The 16,347-nt window shown below is 47.5% G+C and overlaps 1 protein-coding gene across 3 annotated transcripts in view; it reads left to right on the top strand.

Moving 5' to 3' along the window:
• IGSF11 (immunoglobulin superfamily member 11) overlaps window positions 1–14,201 on the top strand; it is a 110,137-nt gene extending 95,936 nt beyond the window's left edge. For all 3 annotated transcript variants that reach the window (XM_074808488.1, XM_074808506.1, XM_074808497.1), the window contains exons 2-7: window positions 6,628–6,791; window positions 7,991–8,198; window positions 8,994–9,149; window positions 10,138–10,260; window positions 10,492–10,642; window positions 11,325–14,201. In XM_074808488.1, coding sequence (XP_074664589.1) covers window positions 6,628–6,791; window positions 7,991–8,198; window positions 8,994–9,149; window positions 10,138–10,260; window positions 10,492–10,642; window positions 11,325–11,775 — 1,253 coding nt within the window. In that variant the 3' untranslated portion in view covers window positions 11,776–14,201. The remainder of the gene's footprint in view (window positions 1–6,627; window positions 6,792–7,990; window positions 8,199–8,993; window positions 9,150–10,137; window positions 10,261–10,491; window positions 10,643–11,324) is intronic.
• Window positions 14,202–16,347: the final 2,146 nt, after the last annotated feature.

Below are 16,347 nucleotides of genomic sequence, written 5' to 3'. Positions count from 1 at the left end.
GGCGAGGGGAAGGGACAAAGTTGGCAAGTGTGACTTGCATGGCTGTGTTGTAGAGAGGGAAGGGCAGGGACCCAGAGGCACCACTGGTGAGAGCTATGGGAATTACAAGAAAACGGGCTACTGAGTACTGGACCAGACTGCTAAACTGTGCTGCACAGCACGTTGTCTGGGGATTTAAAGACTAAATTAGACAGACTTCTGTTGGGAGCTATGCTAGAATGTCTCTGTCTCTCTTTTCTGACAGAAGCCTGATGTTTTCTTGAGTGTCAGTATGCCACGCAGCCTCTCTGGGAAGGCTCCCTATATAACATGTGCCCACAAGCTGGGGCATGGAGGCAATCCTCCTGCAGATGTCTTTGGACCAAAGTTTGCCTTCTCCTTGCTGTGAGATAGCAGAAGGGCTATAGCATGGTGGTGCCCTCCCTTCTTCTCACCATTGCTTCCAGCTTCCAGTAGAATTGTTCCGAGGAGGTCTCTGCCAAGCATCCTCCCCAGGAAGGTTTGTGCTAGGGCACATTGGCCCCTGGGTACAGTCTGCTATGACAGCGTGCATCTCTCCCAGATGCCCGCCCTGCAGAAGGCTGGAAGTTTTTCCATGGTAGAAGTTCCTTAGTAAACTGGAAATAATTCAGCCTAGCTAGGTGTTAACTCAGATCTGTGCTCCTTTTGGACTGCTTGGTGATGCTGGTCCCACAAGCAGAGTGGAGTCTACTGCGAGCTGCCTCCACACACTAGGCTGGGTAAATACTGCTTTTGGTTAGAGAGATTCTAAACTAGCAAGTGTAGCACATCTAGAATGACAGGAGGATGCTCAGGCCCTGGTGAGAATGGGCAAGACCAGTATTCAGACAGCTTGTTGAGCAGCCTGTTTGGGTGCTGTCATATCATTCTGGATAACTTCAGTGCTATCACTGCTTGCAACTGCAAGTCATGTTCCTTCAGGGGCGTTTGAATGGTTGCTGCACTGGCAGGTCCTGTGGCAGAAGTACTCCCTGCATCTGTTACTGTCTCCTCCAGCTGTGAGTCACTCCTTCCTGGGCTGGAGGTTTTGCTGCTGCTCAGTGTGGTGAGTTGGCAATGTACCTCAGCTCATTTGGGGTGGGAGACATTTCTCTCCTTTAGCACAGAAGGCAGCTTTGGTCCCAGACTCAGAGATGTGAGGCAGGCCAAAGGCACAGTGACTTGTATTTTCCTTTCATCTCAGGAAAAAGACTGCTCTGCAGTTTCTCCCTCAGTTGCCTGCAGTTGTAAGATTGAACACTGTGTTCCTTCCCTGTTCTTGAAACTTTTGAGTGACCTCATCTTTGCCTCTCTAAAGAGGGACCCAAAATGTCATACTGCCAAAGGCATCTTCCCCAGCATGTGGCAACAGGATCGCTAATTGCGCTGGGACGGGGGGGAGCCATTCCCTGGGTTTCAGATGCAAGCTGATACAGCTTGAAGCTTTATTCTCATTTTCCCCCCAGCCACACACATTTCTGCACGTTTTCGCTTGAGGTCTGGAGATGCAGAATGCACGGAGCTGAGATTTTTTTTTCATCCCTTTCACACCTCCCTCCCGCCTTTCTCCCCTGGCCATTTGCTTCCCTGGCTTGCCAGCACTGCAGAGCCAACCTGTACCCTGGCCTCTGCATATGCAAAGTCCTGCTAGCCCAGCTGCCCATGCCATTGAGTATCAGGAGGTTGCTGCTAGCAGGTGTCAAATGCTGCTGACTTACCAATCCTTGGGGGCCCTAGCAGAGTGTCCCCCAGAAGGTGAGGCAGGGCAGGAGCTTTACTTTGATGGTATGAATGGCCCTCCAGAGAAACTTCTATTTTTCTGTTGTCCTAAATACAGTGGGGGAAAAACCATCTCTGTGCATTATACTGCAACCCAGCCAGTGATACCCAGATATCTTGAGCATGGTTGCCTGTGAAAACCAGGTGCTGGGGATGATCTAGCAGTAGAGGAGGGATGATCTAGCAGTAGAGGAGGACATGCCCTTAGCACAACTTCAGCAGCGTGACTACAGTGCTTCCTGAGGGCACAGCCTCTGAGAGCCCTGTGGTCTGTGACCATCTGTCATCATGGTGATATGGACTGGTGATTGTGCTGTTCAAGCTACAGTCTGGCTTATTGATGTGAAGTGATGGTAGTGGAGGTCCTCCTTTCACTCACGGGGCTGTCAGCCAAGGTAATTTGCTGGTCTTGCTGGTGATCTCTGGCAGAGAAGTGTGGCAGTGAGCGGGAGCTGGGAATATTTTCAGTCAACTTAGTATGAGTCAATGTGCTAAGATGTGCCCATGTTTTTCAGCTTCACTGCATCTGGTATATTCTGAAGCCTCTCAGGCTTGCAACTCTTGTAGGGCAGCTAGCAAACATGTTGCAGAATCTGCTTCCTTCTCATACCCCGCAGGGAGGCAAATGCTGGTCGCGGGACTGGGCCCTACATGCTTGGGTCATGCTGTATGAACTATCTGCATGGACTCCTTCATGGATGCAGGGGAGGGAGCTGAGTGTGTTACTTGGAAAAGCAGCAGTGAGCCATCAAAAATTAAAGCGGAGGCATCTGTTGCCAGAATAATTACTTGGTCCTGGAAATATGAAGAAACTCTAAAAGAGGCTCTGTAGCCAAAACACTGTTCTGCTGGCTGGTTCCCTGATAGGGAACAAAAAAAAAATGGAGCATCCGTTCTAATTAATGATGGGAGCTTGCTGCATCAGGATCAAAGGAGAAAGCCGTTTGCTGAATAAAGCTAAGATCAAAGTGTCCTAGGTACAGGAAGGGCCCATTCTGCTTTCTGCTGACAGTGGTGTACCCTGCTCTTCCTCCAGGCACGCTGCTTGCAGGGATGCTTAATTACTAAGTAAGGAGCACATACAAGAGAGGGTGTAATGGCCATTGTAACCCAATTCTAAGAGATGATTTGGTGGTGATCGATTCTTGTTGTCTCTCACAAGTCATTAAACTTCTCTGAGTGCTTAGAAAAGATCTGGACTGTGTACCTTTGCAAAAGGAGACCCTTTACAACATCATTTGCTTGATTTTTCTGACCTCTTATGTGTAATTTGACTTAGTAGACTGGGCTGTATGTGTGTGCATATATCTATATTTGCATTTATATCTACCCACGGGAATTCAAATCCTCATTCCTCAGGCTGCATTGAAAAATCCTTATCCCAATAGATATGCTAAATTTGAAATCTCTTCCTCCCTCTCTCCCCTGCCTCCCTCCTTTTGCATTAATGCAAAGCCACATTTTTGCAGCTCCTAATTTTGAAATGTTTGAACATGTATCATTTGGTTGACTTTTCCTATTAGGTGTTTTCCTGGGCATACATGTTTATAAGTGTATGTGTCTTTGTATGCATCCACCTGTGTTTAGGGCCATGAGTATTGGTGTGGAAGGATGCGGTCACGTAGGTACTTGCATAAGGGGGCGATGGCACATGTAAGTGTGTTACATTTTCTAGTCGTCTGAGATACAAAGAAAGATGCTGTAGCTTCTGAAGAGGATTTGATCTTTGCTCTTTCAGCTGTCTCCCTGGGAGAACGGTTGTGTTGTAGTAATGCCCCCCCCCAGTGCTGTGTTAACACACCAGCCTACCTCCCTGTTTATGGTGGTGGAAGAGGACTCCTGGCTCTCCTGTTGCCTTGTTTAAGCTTACTTGTCAGAAGCAGTTGTGTCTATTTTCCCCAGCTGTAGTCCTGCAGGTGCCACTTAGCTTAACAAAATGAGTCCTTGTCTTTAAGTTCAGCCTGCCTTGTATGTATCCAGGGCCAAAAAGCAGCTGACAGGCCCTGGGATGCTTAAGGCAAAGGCAAGTCTCAAGAGCTGGCTTGCCTGGTGGTTTAACAAGACAGAGACAGGACAGCATGGTGTGTGTGGGGTGGTGCTCATCTTGCATGTCAGGTTCAAAGCAGATCTCCTCAGCAAGAGAAATGGACAGGGACCTCAGCTATTCCTTAGTGCCCCCCCTCGCCCCCCCAAAACCACTCCATGGCATTCAGATTAAAAAAGATGCTGCGTTGCCTTGAAAGGGGGAGGAGATTATGGGAGCTGTGGGGTACTGGCAGAACAAAGGGAATATTATGTGTTTTCTTTCCTTTTTTAAATTGTTCATAACTAGATTGGGAAATTCTCAAATGTATTGAAAATTATTTTTACAGTGAAGAAATTATGCGTGTTCTATTTTAGTGTTTTTATTATTCTGCAGGATGTTTACAATCAACTAACAGTAAATATTAGGATTAGCAAGAGGGTGGTTAGGTATGAAAATCACATCATCTTGATGACTGATTGATGTAACTAACCCTGCAATGCAAACTGTAAACCCTAGCTTTTCCAGTTAATTTCCTTTTAGTGAATATTCACACATAAGTATTACTTTTTCTGAACGACAAGAATTTGAATGTGTGTTTTTTTCTTGGAGGGGATAAGGGGTGGGAATGAAGAACACATGTTGCTATAACAAATCCCGTGAGTAGCTGGTTTTCCTCTCATGGAGAGCATCTCATTAAATCTACACTTAACATGGCAGAAGAGCTTTCTGCACTATGTTGGAAAGAGAGGTTAATCCAATAAATGTCCAAATTATTGTGACTCCCTGCACACTGTTTAGCACATGGACGATGCAAGACTGGATGAGTAGTCATAGCAAGGCAGCCTTCAAATTTAGGCCTGCAGAGAAGATGATCCCTTGTGTCAGGGTCATACTCAGTCAGAGACATCTCCAAAGTTGGCATGGATCACCTCTGGGTTTTTAGCTGCTGCCACTGCCTGGTTAGCCAGAAGCAAATGAGGAGTCCAAAACCATGCCCAGTCGGTTGACCACAGATGCAACTAGAAAGCAGATGCCTTGTAATAAAGGTGATGCTTATTACTGGCTCTTCAGATTATTTACTTCTGCTTGCTGCTTGACAGCCCTTCGTAGGAGATTGATGGATTAAGCTTTCACCAGCTGTTCCTCATCCAGGCACATAATTCTCCGAGATGTTAGCACCAGAGATGAACTGTTTTCCTAGGAATTTCCAAAATGTTCCATATTTTTAAATATGTTTCAAGCTTGTGAGGAAAGTCAGACTTGTTGTTTTCTTTTTTTTTTTTTTTTTCCTGCAGAGTAAGAAACTCATGAATTTCACTTAGAGAGATTAAAATGGCATTTTGTCTGATTCTGTTCTGAAGCACTTCTGAGCCTCCCTGAACTACCTGAGGCTTTGGAGGTGGGAGATATGGAAGAGGAAACAGAAGTCTGGAGAAAGCTGCTGAGAATTGGCAAGGTTGTGGGGTATTACAGCTCCAGAGCAGTCAGTCCAAACCCAGGAATGCATCATAGGCTGTTCAGGTGCTAGAAACTTTGGATCTGTAGCATCTGAAGCTCAGGACTTCCAGGCTTTGAGCGCCCCATTGCTCCATTAGGTAGTCTGGGAAGGATCCCAGCAGACAAGCGTGCAGGAGAAAACTCACCTTTTTCTCTGAAATTAGCCTGTTCAATTTCTTTGTAGTTCAGATAGAAACCTATTCTCATGAAGCATTTCACCTTCAGCAAACCAGTGTCTCTTGGCAGAAAATAGAAACTTTGCTGACAGCCCTTGTTGGAGTCAGCAAGAGGATAGGGTGGTCTGCAGACCACACCTGGGTGCTAGTAATATTCTGATATTGCCTCGGAGCTGGAAAAATCTTGCCTTCTCCTGCAGCAGCCTCCCACGTGCTTTGAACAAGAAGATAGTGAGTTGTCATATAGAGAGATGGTTTTTGTAGTCAATATTTTGATTTTGTGGGGAAAAATAGTTTAAAGAATTTCAGTGCTACTCAAAATGGTGGCGGCGACTCCTTGGTTTGTTTCATTTGACAAGATTTTGGCAGTAGGAGTGGAGATATTTCCCTGTGTGACTTGCAGTATAAAAACTGCAGCCTTCAGCTGCCGTGCTGGGAAGCTGGGGCTTATCAGGCTTTGAGCCCCGTCCAGCCTGTGTGGGATGCAAAGAAGTGATGGTGGAAATGCTGGAAAATAGATGAGATTTGATGAGATTCCATTATCACTAGTTATTTTTCACCAGCTAGATAGAAATACCTGAACTGGAAAAGATTTAGATTTTTGACCCTTTAAATTAAAAATAGCACTAAAATGTTTCTGCTCATGCTGGACTTTATGAGGTGTAGAAGTGGGGGGAGAATGGTGTTTCTCTCTTCTTACCCCTTGGTAAAGACTTCTAGAATGCAGTTTCCTTTTCCGTTTCAATGATGTTGGGCATCATTAAGATTGATGGGTTTGAAAACATATTTCATTATCTCTTAGACGCAGCTTGGCTGCTCTTACAGCTCTCTCCCTGTCGCCAAAACAAAACCTGTTGTTTTCAGAGGCTCTGAAACTAAAGTGCTCTCACTTAAAAGGACCGCCTATCTGCATACGCCTGTGAAAAAGGTCTGCATGAGAGCAGCCTGATCTGTTGAGGGAGGAATGTAATTCTGTTTAGCCTGAAGTAATCGGTAAGGTACAGTTGTGTAACAACAGGACGCTGCTGTCATGATCTGCAAGTGTATGGGGCCATCTGCAGTGCTTGAACTGGGTGTCCTTCTCCTGAAATGTTTGAACTGGGTGTCCTTCTCCTGAAATGCTTGAACTGTGTGTCCTTCTCTTTCCAGGTCTGGTGTATCCTCTGGAGGTGTCAGTCAGTTCAAGAAGCGTTCAGGTTGCCCGAGGCAAGACAGCAGTATTGCCCTGCACCTTCACCACTAACGCTGCTCTCACTAACCTTAATGTCATCTGGATGGTCATTCCTCTTTCTAACGCCAACCAGCCTCAGCAGGTAGGTCCTCTCTTACTCGAGCAGGTATTTCTTTGGGGCTTTTCTTTTCATGCTGATCTGGACGTCGACCCTTTACAATTCTGAGTCTCTGGTTGTCCCAGAACTTCATTGTCCCTTCATTGCTGAGCATGCCCTCTGGATCTTACAGGAATTTGGTGTTCTCAGTGCTTTGTTAACTGATGCACATTGTGTCCTTGGCTGCATTGGCTGGATGTGTGATTGGGGCAGGTATATGTGATACTGTATTGCTGCCCTGGACCTCTGGTGGTTGGTGTGTTCAAAAGAGCACAGGAGATGTAATCCAGGTTTTGGTGTGCTGGATATGGGATTTGGAGGACCTGGGAGCAGCTGCAGACTTAAACCTGTGAAATCTATGTAAAATGTGCCATAATACATGGTCTCTTGCAGACTCATCTCCCCTTTTACTTCTTGCTTTTTCACTGTCTGTTGCTTATGCAAGTCCATTCTCAAGAACATTAGCAAATGAAAGTCTATCGCGGTAGGCACAAGAATCATAACCTGAAATGTGCTGGCCTGGATTTTGCCCGCATACTCTGACAGCAGAAGAATGCCATTGCTCTGAAATGCTTCTGTCTTGGGTCACACTGCCCCCATCACATTTGGTATTCAGTTGTGAGAACCTGCACTGAAGAGTGTGTGCTCCTCAGGGACTTGGTCTGAGTACAGACTGCTATATAAGCCGTCTGACTGGTAGAGGCTGTCATTCAGTTTATCCCAGTGATCTTCAGTAAACAGTGTCAAATCATGGTGGGATCTTACTGGCTGAGACTCAAAATGATACTGTCCACTGGGCAGATGCTTTCCAGCAAAGTGCTCACTGACCTGCAGAGAGTCTCTGCTTCTCTACATCAATCCTGTCCAGTTGGGCAATGACTGTTGCATGAAGCAGGCTGGTATTGCAAATCCAGCTATGCTAGAAGACTCAGGTATCTATCTGGTCTGTTACCTTTGTGAACATTTTTATTGACATAAAACAGGCTACAGAGTGTGTTCCTCTTTAAGAGAAAACACCTCTGCTAGGGTGGGTCTGCCTGGGACATCTGTATATTGATGTCTGGTTATTTAGAAATACTTTAGGAACTGGTCCTTTCTGCTTTGGAAGCCCATGTTTTGCTTGCTGTTCTTCCTCCTTGCTCAGCTCCTGCAGAGTGTTGTTTGAGCCTTCCTTTCTTTTCCAGGTTATTCTCTACCAAGGGGGTCAGATCTTTGGTGGCGCACCCCAGTTCTATGGGCGAGTGGGGTTTGCTGTGACAATGCCAACCACCAGTGCCTCCATCTTCATCAACAACACTCAGCTATCGGATACTGGCACATACCAGTGTTTGGTCAACAATCTTCCCGACCGAGGTGTCAGGAATATTGGAGTCATTGGACTTACTGTCTTGGGTGTGTTTATCGGTATTATGGGGGGGGAGGGGAGGAACAGGGACAAGGGGATCCTCTGTGCATAATAGTGTATCGCAGAAGAGCAATATGGTAGTGTATGCATTGGAGCCCACAGGCATCCTGTGGTGAGGGATGGGCTGCCTTGCGGGTATCATGGGAGTTTTCAGGGCACGTAGCCTTCATACGCAGGCAGCATATAATGGAGTTTTAAAATATGGTGGAGAGAAAGCTTTTGTGGCAGCATTGTGATGTGGAGTTGCAAAGAGGCATGAATAAAGTATGAGGGCATCCCAGAGAGCTGACGGGACTGTAAGAGTTTTATGCATAGCAACAGGAGAATGACTTTAGATCTTTGCTTCCTTTTCATGAAAGGAATTAGTACTGGATGCTCCCTAGGATATTAAATACTCCAGAGTGTGTGCCATTATAGGGATATGAAAGCAAAACCCAACCACAGCAAATTCTGTCTGCAGCTCTGTTAGTTCTCACCACCCTTGCTGTCTCAAAGACAGAAATGTTCACCTTCTTTTTCTCTAGGGAGGGATCTAAGACAAGTGGGTCTTGTGAAAGTCAGCAGTAGTCTGTAACCTTGATGGGCTGGTGGGTCAGGAATTTTTGTGAATTGTCATGCCCCCAAACCTTAATGGGTTCTTGTCTGCTACCTCCCTCTTGTCCCCTTGTCAGCTCATGCCAATGTCCTTGCTTTCCTCAGCAGCGTGTGTCCAGAAAGAGCCTGCATTCCACTGTTTGGTCATATTTCCTGATCTGCTGTCACCTTCCCCTCTTCTCTTGCAGTTCCTCCTTCTGCCCCGCTTTGCAGAATCCAGGGGTCCCTGGACGTGGGCAGTGATATCACACTGACCTGCAGCTCGGAAGAAGGCATCCCCCGGCCAACATACCTCTGGGAGAAACTGGACAATGTTCCCAAGTTGCCTCCAACTGCCACACAAGGTGCTCGTTCTGTAGATTGTCCTCTTATTTCCCAGGTGACAGCCTGGACTTTCCTTTGTTTAAGCCACCAGAGATGGCGTGGCTCGTTAAGTGTCTGCCATCACTTGCATGGTGACTTTAGTGGAACGAAGATTCCTAGAGGTGGACTAGGTACCCTCCAGTGGCCACTTAAATTTTCATGTTTTGTTGGTATAGAAACGTGTTGCCCATTGAGGAACAAGGGTCTGGTTGAATGGGAGAGAGAGAATATGGTTGCCAGATGTTGGCATGTGGCTGGAGATTTCAGCTGCCAACTTACCTGCATTTTGAATGAAAGGCTCGTAGATTGGAAACTGGGAGAAGGGAGGCAGAATCATCCCAGGAAAACACTGCCAGCTTCTCACACTGAGGTCACTGTTCTTCAATAAGTTACTGCCAGTGCTGCCTTTCAAATGTGTGTAAACGCAAGGCTCTGATCAGACTGGGTATTGCCTAGCCCCAAGTCCCATCCATAAGATTTCTTAGCCTAGGTGTCCTGGTCAGTGAATGATTTTAGCCCTGTATCTCGCTGTATTTTAAGAATATGCAAACATTTTAGTTTTATATAATTCAGGAATGAAGCAGAGCAAGAGGTGGGGAGCCCAGGAATGGGAGAGCAGGGGTTCTGCAGGGCAGGATTGAATTTAGCAGGTAGATCTGGTACAGGTAATTGCACATCTCTTCTTTCCTCCCTTTTCTCACACAATGCTGAGAGTCCCAAGCTTTCATTTGCAAAAATTCGTCTGTAAGAAGAAAAAGAAACATCTAGTGTAAGCTCCTTAAGACCTAATCTTGTCTCTGTGTGTGTCTCTGTGTGCGTGCACGCACAATGCTTCCATCTCAAGGTTATTTCCTAATTTATTTCTCTCTTAAGAGTCTCACACCAAAAATCTCTATTTGCTGGCTTTGGCTTTTCACGGTTTTCCTCAAGGGGGGGAGGGATTTAAATCCTTCTTTTCTCTCTGACTAGACCAAGTCCAGGGCACTGTCACTCTCCGAAATATCAGCACTGTGTCCTCAGGTCTTTACCAATGTGTGGCTTCAAATGCCATTGGAACCAGCACTTGCCTTCTGGACCTGCAAGTCATTGCACGTAAGTATTTTGCCAAGGGAGGCTTGGCCACCTGCTTCTGTCTTGTGACAGCAAAGTGTGTAACCATGTTTGCTGTGAGCCACCATGTGTCTCTCTATCAGAAGACCATTGTGCCCTGGAATGGGGGTGTTGCCTTTCTCCCCTCCCAAGCCATGGTAGCTTCAAATGGTCAAGGACGGCCACAGTCCAACCCTGATTTCTTCTCTATTCTCTGTTCAATCACCCCCACAGCCCACCCCCGGAGTATTGGCCTGATTGCAGGAGCAGTGGCCACAGGTGCTGTTGTGCTTGTTGTTTGCATTGTGTTGGTGGCCGTGGCACTGTTTTACTGGAAAAATAAACACAAAGAAGAAGAAGAGGAGGAGATTCCCAATGAGATAAGGTAAGGGTCAGGGAAAGCTGGTGGCAGGGGACCTCTGATCACCCAACAAAAGCAGGGGCTGGCAGAAAGGCAATCAGAAATCTCACTCTTGCTAATCCTGAGCGTGTTCCCCTGGGCCAGCGGAAGATGTCCATATATGTCCAGAAAATAGAGGGAGCAAATGAAGAGTGGTAATGACAGATTTTGTTTTCAGTATTGCCTTTATTGAGAGCTTTGACTTGATGTTGTTAGCTCCATAGGAGAGTGATGTGGTGGGGATCCTGGCCCACAATACCAGACAGTGATAGCTGAAAAGCTCTGGAGAGATAACTGTGATCTTCTCTGGTGTTACAGCCACAGTGCTTCCCTTTGGTAGCTTCCTGCAGCTGCCCTGGGGATCAGCTTCATTGGTTGTACAGTCATATTGACTGCCTGTGAGCTACCAGTGGCTGTGACAACCACTGGTTTTGTCATGCTAGACACATGAGCGTGGATCGTTTTCCTCAGCGGTAGGCACACAGAGTAATTAATGTGCACAGAGGTGGGTCCTGCAAAGGTGGGTCCTGCAAGGACCAATATTGGTTCATGTTGGTGCTGTCCTTCACCTTGAATTGATGGTGTTGACCCAGGGAGGGTGTGACAGGGGGTTGTTGGGTATGTGGGGCAGCATCCTCCATGTGCCCTCACATCCTCTCCTTCCCAGGGAGGATGACCTGCCGCCCAAATGCTCCTCTGCTGCAAAGACATTCCACGCCGATGCGTCCTCATCGGAGAACGACACCCTCACCTCCTCCAACACCTACAACAGCCGCTACTGGAATGACCCCAAAGCCAACCACGCCACAGACTCCTTCACCCGCTTCAGCAACAGCAACGACGCCCACCAGCCCCCCTTCTCCCGCTCGGGGAGCACGAGCACCCGCCCCGTCTATGCCAACGGCGGCCACCCATCCCCGGCTCCCCCTAAGACACTGGTGGTGACGGCCAGCACGGCGCCGTCCCCTCAGGAGGTGATCCGGAGCAACGGCTCGGTCAGCAGGAAGCCACGGCTGCCACACACTCGCTCCTACGCCATCAGCCAGGCCACGCTGGAGCGGATCGGGGCTGTCCCCGTCATGGTGCCCGCCCAGAGCAGGGCCGGCTCCCTTGTGTAGGGCCATGTTGGCGGCCAAGAGCCAAGCACGGGGCCTCTTGTACCTGGTGGGGCAAAGAGACCCTATACTCCTTCCTGAAAGGCTGCAAGGCGGCGGGGAGGATACACACTCCCCTCTCCCACCTGCCCTCCCGTCCTGAGGCCGCCGCTGGCTGGTGGGACAGCCCTGGCCATGCTGTATCCCCCACAGCTGTCGGGGGCTCCTCACGCCAGTGGACACCATGGATGTGCCAAGGCTGGGGGAGCAGGGAGGTTGGGATGTGCTCCCCAGCTGCTGGGCCCCAGCCAGGATGTGCGCCTGGCCTTGACCTCGGGGGGACTTTTCTTTAGTTTCCTGTTGGTTTTGTTGGGGGTCGATTCCATCCATTTGGGTCTTTCAGGGAGGTTTGGGGAGATATATATATATATTATTTTTTTTTCTGTTGTTGCTGTTTTATTTCCAAGAGGACGACAGCCTGCATTGGGGAAGGGAGGGCTGAGCAGGGAGGGGTGCTGAGGCAGGGTATGCCTCAACACGGGTGGCCCCAGCCCCCTCCCCGCGGCCCTGGCCCCACTGTGGGATGAAGGAGGGCAGTGCAGCAGGGCCAGGTGTGAGGAGGCATGGGGCAGGCTGGAGGGGAGAGACAGGCACAGCCACCAGCCCGGCCAAGGGGATGGCTGTGTGAGGGCACGGACTGGGGAACGTTTGTCTTTATTTTTTTGCAGTTCTTCCCCCACCCCACCCCAACACGCACACAAACACACACACACAGACGCACACAGACACACACAGGTTCTCCTCAGACTAGGTGTTTTTCCTGCTTTAGCCCAGAGTGCTGCCAGAGCCCTGTTCATGGCTGTGGAGGATGCAACCGTCTCAGCGTCTTTCCCCAGTACACTCTGTGCAGGGTGAGGGTACGTCGCTGCTGCTATAGAGCTCGTGGCTTTCTTTTTTTGGGTGTTGCTGGGTTTATTCAGGAGGCAGAGAGGATCAGGATGGTGTGGCAGAGCAGCAGGCAGGTCCAGAGGCATCTGCTGCCCCTGGGCTGCTCTGGTTCAGGGCAAGTGGCCTCAAACCCCACAGCTTTGGTGTTTGCATGGTGGGTTTTCCTTATTGGGCTATCCAGGGCTGACCAGAGTGGCAGGGCATGTGTTGTGCTTGGGGCCCTTACACGGAGACATCATGGTTTTCATTACCACTCTCCCACGCGCACAGACTTCCCAGATGCCAACAGGATTTGTTTCCAAATCCCTTTCCTTAGAAAGAGTGAAAGCAGGGGCTTAATAGAGAGGGTAACCCTGTGGAAGCCCACGCGTGCTATCTCTCTGCCTTCCCTACTTCCCTCAACATCCCAGGGTCAGGTACTGGTGGCATCTGCCAATGGCTCTGCCATCTCCTTGCAGCCAGGGAGGTGGTTGTGGCTGGCACCTATCCTTTTTCTATTGCAACTAAATAGCCTTAATCAAAGCCAAGAGTTGAAACCACTGAAGGAACCTGGTGCCATTTGGAGGGCTGGACTGAGGGCTGGGACTTACCCTCCTAGAGAGCACTGGCTCAAAGGGGCCACGCCTGGATGGGTGTCTTGGCCCTCCTGCATAACACCAACCCTTGCACGTGTAAAGGCAGTGGTCATCTCCAAAAGCACCAGAGCCCTCCCAGGTCTGCTCTTGGAAAAGCAATGTGGAGAGTCACAGGTGACTTTCCGTAGCTCTCACATTGGAAAAAGAGTCTGTTTAAGCCAACAGACTCTTCCTCATCCCCACTTTCCTTGTCCCGGCATGGCTTTACTTTCCCTAGCAGTGCACAAACCTTGGGCAGGACCTTCTGCCTAAGTGGTACCTTTCAAATGCAAGCACAGACTCTGAGGAAGAGAGGAGAGAGGTGAGGGCTGGGTTCCCACATGGACACACTGGCTTTTTGGGAGGTTGGGGGCTCCCAGGCAGCACTAGATTTGAAGCTTGGCTGAGATTTTGTGCCTTCTTTGCTTAAAATAGAAAAGATAAGAAAAAGGAGAAAAAAATTCCAACCTCCCTTCCTTCCCCCTCTACACAACTTCATCCAGAACTGGTGCAAACCCCCACGGCGGTGCAGGCAGGTGGTTGCTCTGTGTGTGTGTACGCACATTTTACTGGAACAGTCCTCTTTCCTGCCTGTCTGCTCGCTTTGCTGCTGGGTGGTAGGATTGACGGGGGAAGAAGAGTGGCTTTAGAAACCCTAATGTGGGAGGAAAAGAAAAAAAAAATCAAAGAGAAGCCTAGACACATTCTCTCTGCTTTTGTAATAACTCCTGTGTGACATTTACAGGAACACTGTCCTCAGCAGGCCCCCTCCTCTACTGGGAAAGCTCTTCTGGTTCCTACCCTCCATGAGACTGTTTGCTCCTCTTTCTTTGTTCTTTCTAATTGTCTAAAATTCAATAAAACTTTATTCATATAAAAAAAAAAAAAGGACTTTTTATTGCCTGCTGCTGCTTTTTTCTCCCCACTACCTAATTCTGTAACTACAATGAATTTGGTTGTTAATACTCATCGTTGATACGACTGGCAGTAAGCAGTGACCGTGCAACTAAGACCCGCATGTTATTAGGCCAGCCAGTTTGGTAGTGATCCCTGGTACTATAGCCTTGTTTTTCCCATTCATAATAGTCTGACACATTGCCCTTGAAGGTACAATCTCCCAGGCTTGCAAGGTCTCTACTTCTCAAGACAAAGGTGAGGGGTTTTTTCTGTCATTTGGCAGGGAAGATCCTTTGCTGCTTTGAGTGATGTGGGAAAATATTTTAAAAAATTGACTAACCTTGCTCATATATTGGTTTTCCAATCTGAAACATGGCACGTTCATCCCAGATTCAAAACCTAAAGCAGTGACCAGGATGGTCCTCACTGACTTTCCTGGCCTTTTGAATAAGTTTGATGGGGGAAACTGTCAAGAAGTTAACAAAAGTGCTGATCCCCGTAGACAGAGCATGGGAAATTTCAGTGTCTGAGCATTCACACTTCCAGGGCATAAGGGGGATGGGAAGCACACACTTCTTAGTCTGTATCAACAGCTTCTAGCAGAAAGTTATTATTAGTTAGAGCAATCTGACATTTTGCCAAAGATTTTGCATTTTTCTCTCCGTGTTTCATTTTCCCTGCTTCTTGTCTAAAATCCCCCAGATATTCTGAGAATGATTATTAAAACCAGAAACCTACAGATCCAACAGCAGTGGTAATTCAGCCCTGCTGCACATGCATCGTGTTCTCATTGCTTGATATTTTTCAACACCTAGTTTAAAATACTCCTGTAAATGTGTTTTCAGCTATAGGACTTACAGTAAATGAGATGACTGCATTGCCGTTTTCAGAAGGTTGTTATAGGAATCTTAATGTTTGCATTTTTCATCTTTTGATTGTGCAACCTTGATGTGACATTAATAGCATCTTTGCATTTTGTTCCCATGATAGCCCTGTCAGTATCCTGCTGTACTATCCATTCCTTGCCACTGGCTTGCCTCTGAAGTCGTTCTTCTGTATATCTCTGTCCATTGATCTGGAGCAGAATTTCCTAAGATACAGGATAGTTTACTAGGTTTGTGCAGCACCTAGTATGCTGGAGTTTTAGCCTGTAAATTGTTTCGCATGAGGCATTGCTGCAATACAAATATCTAGCAAAAATAGTACCAGTTAGATGACTTGATAGTGCTCCAGAGTGTCTATTGTTGAAAAGCAAACAAAGGTTCAAGCTATTATAATTGTAAGTGGAAGTCTCGACTGAAATGCTTGAGTTTGCTGACAGCCTTCAACCCCAGCTGTGTAGTAGGGGTTGTCCACCACAGTGGGCGCCACGGATGTTACTTTAAATGTCAGTACCTATTGGTTGTATCATTTTCCACCAAAGAATATCAGAAGGAAACTTGTTCTAGCACAACGATTAACTGTTCATTTGAGTGCTGAGAGACAAAAATAACCATGAGAGGATACTTCACACTTTAGAAGTGGACATCTTTTTAGAGATTGGTATAGACAAGAGCTCAATTTAAAACATTTGGAAAATCTGGTCTATAAACTGCCAGAAGTTTTTTTAACTTACACAGCTTTTGCACTTGAATCTGCTGATTCATCTGAACTAAAAAAAAAAAAAAAATTTCCCAGATGCATGCACTTCAACAGACTTGCCAGAACACAGATGAGTTTCCAGCGGAAGCCAGTCTACCAGATGGTGTCCTGTCCAAGACTGTCTGGCTTCCCCATGAGGACCTGGGATGCTCAGGGGATCAAACCTCCTCACGTCAGGGTTTAGATCTTCATGAAGCGTGCCTCAAATCATGGTAGCCTCAGATGACACCCAGGACTGAGGTAACTGGGTGATTGGTTTGGTACTGGGCAGAAGAAATCAAACGGAAATTTTTTTGATTCCCCCCAAAAGGAAGGATATTAAGGGAATTTTCATGATAAATTTCTGGTTTCATCAAACACATTGGTAAGTTTTTGCAGGTTACTGGATTTTGCATTCCAGCTTCATCTACTTCAGGCACGCAAGTGACTTTCTGTGTCTGCACTCTAACCGGGATCTTCCCATCTGTGGTGTTGCCAGTTTGTGAGCAAGTGGATG

Source organism: Strix aluco, chromosome 2, assembly GCF_031877795.1.
Source record: "Strix aluco isolate bStrAlu1 chromosome 2, bStrAlu1.hap1, whole genome shotgun sequence".
Taxonomy (NCBI): Eukaryota; Metazoa; Chordata; class Aves; order Strigiformes; family Strigidae; genus Strix; species Strix aluco.
This window is presented reverse-complemented; position numbering and strand designations above follow the sequence as displayed.